This window comes from Taudactylus pleione, unplaced genomic scaffold (genome assembly GCF_031769625.1).
Source record: "Taudactylus pleione unplaced genomic scaffold, aTauple2 ptg000288l, whole genome shotgun sequence".
Classification (NCBI taxonomy): domain Eukaryota; kingdom Metazoa; phylum Chordata; class Amphibia; order Anura; family Myobatrachidae; genus Taudactylus; species Taudactylus pleione.
In genome coordinates this window covers 2,717,039-2,727,410 of record NW_028284690.1, presented here as the reverse complement: position 1 = coordinate 2,727,410, position 10,372 = coordinate 2,717,039, and the positions used below count along the sequence as shown (strand labels likewise).

At 41.0% G+C, this 10,372-nt stretch overlaps 1 protein-coding gene across 1 annotated transcript; it reads left to right on the top strand.

Moving 5' to 3' along the window:
- The first annotated feature begins 822 nt into the window (after nt 1-822).
- RBM15 (RNA binding motif protein 15) lies at nt 823-4,643 on the top strand. Its single transcript, XM_088482444.1, has one exon. It carries the CDS (start codon nt 950-952, stop codon nt 3,479-3,481), a length of 2,532 nt encoding a protein of 843 aa, XP_088338570.1. The 5' UTR covers nt 823-949; the 3' UTR covers nt 3,482-4,643.
- The last annotated feature ends 5,729 nt before the right edge of the window (nt 4,644-10,372 follow it).

The following is a 10,372-nucleotide window of genomic DNA, read 5'->3' as shown; positions in this document are numbered from 1 at the left end:
TTTCATGCACAGTACAATCAATGTTTTGTTTCCAGTGTGGACCTTTGACCGAAACATTGTATTATGCATGATAGGTCTAGTGATTAAAATCTACTACTCTGCTCAAGTCTGATGAGTGCACCACTTTTTTCAACTTCCATCTATTTAGGTTACCGCCCTAGCATTATTATTGTTTCTACAAGTATGGACTGTACACATTTTAGAATATATACACACATACCACACCTCCAATGGCTCCCACTGCAAGACCTTAGTTGGCCACCTGAACGTGATAAATATGGGAGCAGAAGCGCCTGGGTGGAAAAGGAGGTAAGCAGGACATATGATATATGTATATACACACACACACACACACACATTAGCTATCAGATTCACTTTTTGCTATTTCAAATACAAAAACTTTCCCCAATGTGAGTGCACCTTATTTGTCATATTTGAATTAGTTTTTTTCTGAAAATTCTAAATCGGCTACACATAAATTTTACTATTATTCAAGTTGGGATGTAACCAGCAGCTCAAAAACGTGGTAAAACAGGCTCAGCCCATTTGTAAGAAACCGCTCTGCGGCGAGGTGTTAATCTTATAGAACCTTTGTTTCCATAGGAGAATTTGTTTCTAGAAACGCACAGGGCCACTACATAGCATCTGTGTATAATGCGTCTCCCGCCGCTTCTTCCAGCGAATGTGAATAGAGCATCGCGGCCATTTTTCTGGAGACACAGCAGCCTCGCTCACTCTCACGTCAGTTAGGGCTGCCTGAGAAGCGGACGTGACGCTTACAAATGTTTAGTGCCGGGACCGCCTTGAGAGTGACGGCTCAGCAGCCCAATGGGAAAGCCAGATGGACTCCCCTTAGCCTATCAGTGTACAGGGCGCATACCATACAGCAAAATCTGCAAGATGGCGCCGATAAGCCGTGTATGAGGACGCGATACCTCAGGAATTTGCCATGAAAGGAAAGGAGCGCTCCCCGGCCAAGGCCAAACGGTCCCGGGGGGCGGAGGAGTCAACTCGAGAACGGTGCGGGAAGAAGTTGAGCTCCGCCAGTGGCAGTAATGGCAGCGGCTCAGCGGGTAAGACCACGGAGGGCAGCACTGTCCGCCGCGGCCTGCACTTGGACAAGGGCCTCTCAGGCAGCCGCGAGTATGAGCCCTCGGGAAGGGCGCCCGGGCTGCACAGTTACGGCTCCCCGGGTGCCAGCAGCGGGAGCGGCAGCAGCAAAGGTGCAGACAGCCGTGGAGGCGCGGCTGGCCGGAGCGCTGAGGGGCGCGGCGAGTCGGAGTACAAGTCGCTGCGGATCAGTGAGCTGGGCTCCTCGCTGAGCGACGAGGCGGTGGAGGACGGCCTCTTCCACGAGTTCAAGAAGTTCGGGGACGTCAGCGTGAAGATCTCACGCTCCGGCGATGAGCGCGTGGCCCTGGTAAACTTCAGGCGCGCGGAGGACGCTCGGGCCGCCAAGCACGCGAGGGGCCGGCTCGTGCTTTATGACCGGCCGCTGAAGATCGAGGCGGTGTACGTGACCGGCAACAATCGGCGGCGGAGCCGGTCCCCCGGGGACAAGGACCCGTATGCCAGTCTGTCAGCTGCCGTGTCCTCCCTGCCTGCCCACCGGCACCCGCACGGGCAGCGCGGCCTATCCCCGAGCGGGCTGGGTTACAGAGACTATCGGCTGCAACAGTTGGCCCTTGGCCGCCTGCCGCCCCCACCGCCCCCGCCCCCGCCCAGGGAGCTGGACAGGGAACGGGACTACAACTTCTACGAGAACAGGGTGCGGCCCACCTACCCGCTGGACCCACGCATCAGCATCCGAGAGGACGGTAGTTCCCCTGAGAACGATATAAGGGCCAACAGAACTCTCTTCCTGGGCAATCTGGACATCAATGTGACGGAGAGCGAACTGCGCCGGGCTTTTGAACGATTTGGGACTATTACAGAAGTGGACATCAAACGAGCCGGCCGTGGGCAAACCTCCACCTATGGATTTCTTAAATTTGAGAATCTGGACATGGCTCACAGAGCCAAGATGGCAATGTCTGGCAAGTATATCCTGCGCAATTGTATTAAAATTGGCTATGGCAAAGCTACACCCACCAACCGCTTGTGGGTAGGTGGACTTGGACCGTGGGCGCCAATGGCATCGTTGGCACGTGAATTTGACAGGTTTGGTACCATCAGGTCTATTGATTATCGGAAAGGGGACAGTTGGGCTTATATACAGTATGAGAGCTTAGATGCTGCCCAGGCTGCTTGTGTTCAAATGAGAGGGTTTCCATTAGGTGGCGAACACCGAAAACTACGTGTGGACTTTGCTGACACAGAACATCTTTATCAACCCCCTTACTTACAACCATTGCCTTTGCCTCATTATGACTTAGTAGGGGATGCTTTTGCACACAGAGCCCCAGATCCCCTAAGAGCCAGAGAGCGTACACCACCTTTATTGTATAGAGACAGAGAAAGAGACTTGTATGCAGATACGGAATGGGTTCCCCTTCCTGTTAGAGACCGAAATAGGATCACATATGAGTCCATAGACACATTAGACAGACGTGTTGATGGCTGGTCTCTGGACAGAGACCGTGAAAGAGATGGAGTAACTAAAGAGCAACCCAGGAAAAGGAGGCTGATGGATGAAAGTCGTCATATTGACAGATCTCCGGAAAGTGACAGATCCAGAAAGAGACACTGTAATAGTCCTGACAGAAGTCCTGATGGCAGTGGTGGACGCGACAGTCGTTACAGTGATGCAGATCGTACAGCCAGTCGCACAGAACAGGCCTCGCCTTCTAGGGACTGGCGGAGCAGCCTTGAGGGTGGTCTTGGAGATAAACGTGATCGAAAAAACTCTGCCTCTGTTGAAAGAGACAGAAAGCATCGCATGTTGGAGAATAAGAGCCCAATAAGAAAGGATGAGCATCCAGTATCCAACAGTAAAGTGAAGTCGCCACAGAAACCAGATGCAACTCAAAAACTCTGCCTAGCTTGGCAAGGTATGCTGCTTCTGAAAAACAGTAATTTTCCGTCCAACATGCATTTGCTGCAGGGAGATCTTGCCGTAGCATCTGGCCTGCTTATTGAAGGATCTTCCGGAGGAAAAGTTGCACAGTTAAAAATCACCCAACGTCTACGTCTGGATCAGCCCAAGCTGGATGAAGTGACACGACGCATTAAAGTGGCAGGTCCCAATGGTTATGCCATCCTGCTTGCAGTTCCTGGAACATCAGAGGTTAATTTTGTCGGAGATCAAGCAAGTTCTACTCAGCGTCCCCTGAGAAACCTGGTCTCCTATTTAAAGCAAAAACAGGCTGCAGGTGTCATTAGCCTTCCTGTGGGGGGCAGTAAAGATAAAGAGAACACGGGGGTTCTTCATGCTTTCCCACCCTGTGAATTTTCTCAGCAGTTTCTGGATTCAACAGCTAAAGCCCTGGCCAGATCAGAAGATGACTACCTTGTCATGATAATTGTACGCGGGGCATCTTAATTCAATGTTTGTATTGACATGCACTGTCCACATGGTATTATGGGATACAGTACAGCATTTTTGTTTAGGTTTTGCTACTTCATTCTATATGCAGTGATATTGTGCTATGTTTATCAAAGGTATAAACAGATCTCCTATCCCATATTCTAAAATCTGTGCTTGCTTTTCATGTTTTTCTTTAATAAAGCAGCTGACCTTCTTTTTTTCTTTTTATAAGTATTCTGCCAGATCCTCCTAATAGTTTTCTAACTACTCTGTTATCTAACTCCTAGCTATTTGCAAGTAGTGGTTGAAGTAGGTCTGAGTTGCAAAATATATTAAAACTTAGTAGATCATATATTTCTGAAAGCCTAGCTAGCTTGAACTATTTCATCTCCTACTTTTACGGGTTGGGTATGGGATACCAGCTGTCAGAATGCCGACTGTCAGAATACCGGCAGCGGCATTCTGACAGTCACAATCCCGACATTTACCCCTAACCCTCGCTGGTGCCTGAACCTAACCTCCCCCTTCTCGCACACTAAACCTAATCCTCCCCCGTTAGTGCCTATCCCTCCCCCTATAGTGCCTAGCCCCCGATACTTGCCTTCGGAATGCCGGTGGTCAGAAGTCTGCCGTCTGCCGGGATGCTGACTACATCCCCTAATTCACGTCTATGATCTACAGACAGTCATTTTATCCCTGTAAGAAGTCTGTTTAGTTAAACATTGTAGCTCAACTGCAAGTAGGCATTGTGTATAACATTTAAAAACATTTCTTTGCCTAATAAGCACACAAATGTTATCATTCTTAACAAAATTTAGGTTCTATACCACCCTTCTTGAAACACCAAACTTATAGTGAAAAGGATTGGTGGCAGAACCTTAAATAGGGCGGCTATCGGGGGCGAGAGCAGCACAGATTGTTTGATAACTGCCCATCTGTAGCACATAGTTTCCATTTAAGTTTTGCCACAGACCCTTATCAAAATGAGGGTTTGGCATTTGTAAAAGGCAGAATGTACAAACTCTTCAAATGGGGTGATGCTCTTCAAACTGTATGTCTATACAGTTCTTGCTTTAATTGCCAAGTTATGTATAGCTTACACAAAAATCAAAATTGCCTTTTCAAAAAAATACTAGGACTAATTACCTTTATTGGGAAATCTTTGAAATTTGTTATTGTGGGCACGCTATATATATATATATATATATATATATATATATATATATATATATATATATATATATATATATAATAATTTTTCGATTTTCTAATTTTTTTTTTTTTTCTTTCCTGTTTTTGGAACAGCACTATAGTGTGTCATATGAATGACAATGGAAACTTGCATATGTCAAGCACTGTATCTGTAAGCTGGGCCTTCTGCCGTGTTAACATCCAACTTGCTAGGAACTGCCCTACAGGTTGTTGATGGAACTATTCTTGATGACATCCCTGTTAAACTAACCATAAACTTTTTCCAGATAGCTCATTTTAAAGAGAACATTGCTGTTTAAATGGAAACTCTTAAACATACATATTTGTGAATGTTGAAAGATGCCTTTTCATATGAAAAAATTGTATTCTAGGCCCACTTAATCATTAGGGACAATTGCAAGGCCTAATATGAACTAGCAAGAAGTGTGTTTTAACCATTGCAATCCGGCCATCTTGATCAATAGCTGTTAGTCTAAAATATATATATATATATATATATATATATATATATATATATATATATATATATATTATTTTAGACTAACAATTGTTGGGCCTCAGTTATTAGGAGTTGGCTTGTTTAAGTCGAGATGCAAGTTGTCCTATAATTGTGTAGTCTATATATATATTTTTTTACTTTCTCATGTTCACTGTCACTAATGTATATCCAATAATCACACTGAAGAGGCGGTTTGTGTGCTGTTTATTTAATGTTAGGTATCTGTGGAAATTTCTAGTTTTATTCTTTCCGAAAATTGCATGATATTTTACTAGAAATATGCTATACTTCACATTCCTACAACTATGCATGACTTAACTTTTGTTTTGTTTTTTTAAAAATGTCTGACATTTCATTATGCTAAAATTGCAGACAGCAAAAAAACAGCTGTTAGCTCAAATGTTAAGTTTACTACACATTTTGACACAAGTGTAAGCAAAGTACTAAATTTGTCTCAATGATCACACTGCTTACACAATGGCTTATTGCTGCCTGTAGATCATAGTATGCTTATATTTTTAGTGGCTACTGAACAGTATGAAAGCCATTGTTTAAGTACTGTATTGGAAATGTCCTGTTACTTCTCTACAAGTTTAACTGTATCCCATAATACAGTCCAGGTTTGTAGATGTTACTATGTTTGGTAAATGTAGAAGAAAAAAACTGTTAAACTGAATATTCTGTGCTTCACTATAGAATGCAAGTAAATTGGTAGATTTGCATACAGTCATTTAAGTTAATTGCAGATAGAATTTCAAATCTTTTATGCACCTAAGATGTATTGTCTACACATTCCTATGCTTGCATCTGTTGTTATTGCAAACTGATTGTTAACAGAAAGAATTCATGCTGTTTGGGGAAAGCTATTTACTTGCATAGTGTAAAGAACCGATATTACATGAGGATTACTCCTAGTGTGTTCCGTTGTAATGCTGCAGCATATACATTGAAGATGGCATTCTTATTTCCGTTGTTACTTCATATTTATCAGTCTTTTAGGAGGATTTGTCATATTAGAAGTTACAGTAGACATTTTGATCAGTGTGCCCTATTAAGACTATATGGGGACGATTCAGTTGTTTTGGGCGCTGCAATAATAGGCGCCCATCGGAGCAATTCATTTGTTTTGGGTGCCCATTAGACAGGGTTTATCCGCATGTATATAGCGTCTAAAGCCTGGTTAGGATACCCAAACAGCAGTTTGGGCTCCCAAAACCAGGACTTTTCTGCTTTCCACCTCAGGAGGGTGCAAGCAAAAGCTCCAGCGGCTATTCGCGCCTGAACGGAGCAATAAAATGAATCGCTCAGTCGGATGCCGATCACTATCAGTCGGCGCAAACAATTGAATCACCCCCTGGTTTTTTTTTTGTGTTTGTTTGTTTATTTTTAGTGGCTCTGTTCAGGTCACCTCTGAATATGTTTGTAAACTTGGCTTCCCACTATATAAATATTTTTGGAGAATTAGGCACTGTGTAAAAAGAATAGTCTAAAATTACTGATGCAGTGTTTTCACACGGTGCACATTCTCCACTAGTTCATGTGTGATCATTTTAGAAAATTGTAGCATTTGATTGTTTTACATTTTGTTGCTTCTAATGTCAGCGTGCATTTCTTACAATTGGCATCTGTTTCACATTAGTTTACTCATCAGCAGTGATTCTTTCTGTTTTCAATATTATGCCTTGTGTTTGTTTTCAAACTCCCCAGTTTTGCATCTTATTCTGCACCAACTGCACCCATTGGAAAATGCTTCTTTCAAAGTATAAAAGAACCAAGAGCATTCATTGCAAACATTTTGTATGCAATACTTTTTAAGTTTTTGGTTCTCGAAGGCTCACAGGTCAGAGTTGAGCATAATATCGCTGATATGTCCATCTGGGCTAAGAAAATTGTAAATCTGACCTGTAGGCACAGCTGAGAACTGCCATGCACATGATCAACAGAATGCATCTATCGACCTAGGTAAACGTTAAATAGTTTAAAAGGGATCAATACATCTGAAATGCAACTAGTGACGTGTTAAGGCTCAGCAAAACAGTTTTTGTTCTTTGATATCAGTGGCTTCCTGAACTTATCAATCCTTCTCTAGTAGTGGTAGGTGATGTTGCTAGTTTTGGGGTACAACTATGTAACAGAATAAGTAACATGCGTAAGAAGTAACATTTTTATGTAATACAGTGAATTTAAAAAGGGTTATTAAATTATTTCCCCTTTTAACAAGACAGTACATCTGCTGCTTTTGATCCATGTGTTTGTGTAGAGATATTTCATACAAAGTACTGAAGCGTGAACCATTAGCATTTACAAAACAATTCTGAAGGTGCTATTGTAACCAAATTGTTTATGTAGAATTCTTGTAGTGCACAGCCATCCATTTGATCCAACCCATGGTCTAGATTCAATATATTTAGTGTTTATTTTTTTTCTTTGTGCCGAGTCAACCAGACAGTGTTCCTATGCTAATTTTCACTTTTTGTATGGAATCTGGTCTGCTAAATGTACATATACCTTATGGTTCTTTAAGAAAATATTTGGACTATACTGACGTAGTGTTTAACTCTGTTGTAAAGATTTTATTTATTTTTTTTTAAATCTCTTTTTAAAGGTGAATTGAGAGGCTGCACATCCATTAACATAGGATTCGGCCAACAAAATGGATGCTCTATTACATCCTCTGTACATGACAGGTCCGCTTTAAAAAAGACTACCTTTTTTATGAATGTAATGTTGATATTGCTGTACAGACCAGTTATATTAATGACAGCACTACATTTTGTTTTAATTTGGTTGCTGAGATCAAGACTTTTTTTCTTTTCTTTTTTTTTTTTTCTGTTAACTGTTTTTTCATCCCTGGGGAAAATTATTTTAAGAACTGTTTATATAATTTTGGGCAGCAGTTGGTGCAGAGTAATTTCATAGCAAATTTAACCTATTCAGCGCTCCTTTTTATAGTATTTTTGTGTTAGCTGGTACCTGTTTAACATACAACCAATTTCCCCTCATCATTGTACAGCTGGAAGCTAGGAAAAAGAAGATTCTGGTCTTCCTGGGGCTGTTAACAAAAGTAACATTGATGGAGGAGAAAGTGTCTGTTTAGTACTTGCACATTTTACTACATTGGCAGCCAAAAAAAAAAAAAATAACCTGAAAAAATATGCATATTGTGTTTCTGCTATTGTGATGCCAGTTCCCGTGTTTTAAGTGAAAACGTGATGACTTCATTACTTTGTGCTGTATACACAAGATTTCTGGAAAGTGAGTCCGTTACCCTCTGGCTCACACAAGTTAACATAATGGTCATTGAAACAGTGCACACAATTCAACTGGTTTTTGTTTTCATTCTCAATAAATTTTCATTTGAGGAAAATGTCTTTCTGCCTGGAAGTGAATTGACAGCAAACATCTGACCTTTTTGTTGAGGGGTACACAATTCCTGATTGCTTGAATTGTAGCAAACAAATTGATATTTCATAATCTTCAGGAAGTCAAACATTGACATACTCATTTTTGTGTTTTATTTTTATTTTTTGTTATGTTTTTTTATTTTTAAACTTTTGTGTTATTGTGCAACTGGAATAACCTAGTTCTGATTGCTGTATCCGTTTTCTTTCTATTGAACGGATCATATGGCTCCTCATTCTCCTTAGGAGGGATCTGTAATTTTCTACAAGATGCAGAGAAAATCTACTTGCTGTCTGAGTTTGACATGCCGCTGTTCTGGAGAGCACAGTAAAGCTTTGATTTGTTTGGATCATACAGAATGATCCTAATTTATTTTTAATTTGAAGTTTACTTTATATCACGTTTCGTTTGCAGCAATCAAACAACAGAAATCAATCACCATAGCAATTAAAAAAAAAAAAATATGTAATAAAGATTTTCGTAACAGATTGAAGAACCATCCACTTCTGGGATCTGAGCACTCTTATGCGTGGGTGGTTAACTCTAAGGAGAAGAGTTTGTGCGTCACCAATATGTAATTATTCCTTTTCATTGGTCGTTTTCGAGGCCATTTGGAAAGGGTTCTGGTATTACATTAGCATGAGGAACCACAATGTGTGTCTTAACATTTCCCTGTGAGGTCAAGCATGAATTCTTTGGAGCCTTCCTCGAAATCAGAATTGCTGCATCCCTTCTGTGCCAGGTTTTGCACCATGTAGCTCCTTGTGGGAAATCATTTGCTGTTACAAAATCATATTGTGTTGCAGCAGGAGATTGCATGGCACACCGCATCTAGAGAAGAACATCTGGAGTCTTCTGTCTCTTGCTTCTGATTTTTGGTCAGGATGCAGCAGTGACAAAGGTGGTGAAATCGTGCATGTGCTGATCAGTTGCAGCTGTTACTGTCTCCATTTCCCAACGGATGGAAAGAATTGGTGGCGGCTGCATCCAGTTGAGCTGTCTGCTGCTAGGGAACAGGTGAATTTCAGCTGAACTGATATCTTATCTGCAGGTGTGTCCCCATGGAAATCTCTTGTATAAAGGTAAGGTAGTCAAAAATCAAGCTGCAAATTAGTTATTTTCTAAATCTGTTGCACAATTTATTCACTAACAGTGTTCAGGGTTTCTGGTAATAAGTTATTTGTATTTCATTAGAAACTTACATAAGGGTAACTTATTTGGAGATGTGTGAACATGTCTCTTACAAATTGAATAGATGTATAAAAAAAAAATTCCCAGCTGTGTAGCATGATGGAATATGCTGGTGCTCTATAAATGTTAATAAATAATATCAAGCATAGCAATATGTATTACAACAGACTGTCCATTTCCAATCAAGCTTACTAAATTATTAAGATTAAATTTTTGCTTTATAACCTTTAACAGTTTACAGAAGCTGCACCATTTATTTTAGAATACTCCTTTTCATGGGTTTTTGTTTCCTCTTAACATACATGCTACTTGAGTAAGAATAGTGCAAGCAGCCTGAGTAGGTTAGGCTCTCCATTTAAATCTCCAGTAAGTTTAGAGAGAGCCATTAGACAAATCAATTAATTTGCCTATTAATCAGGATGGAAAAGTTCTATTCTTTAGTCACTGACTGCCAGTTTCCAGTGCTGTGCTTGGAAACCATTTTATTGAATTCCAAGGCACTAGATTGTTAAAACCCAGCACTTACTATGAATGTTGTGTTTCCTTATGCAAATGTTTTACGTGCATTTACATGGGAAAATACGATTTTGCCCATTATACTT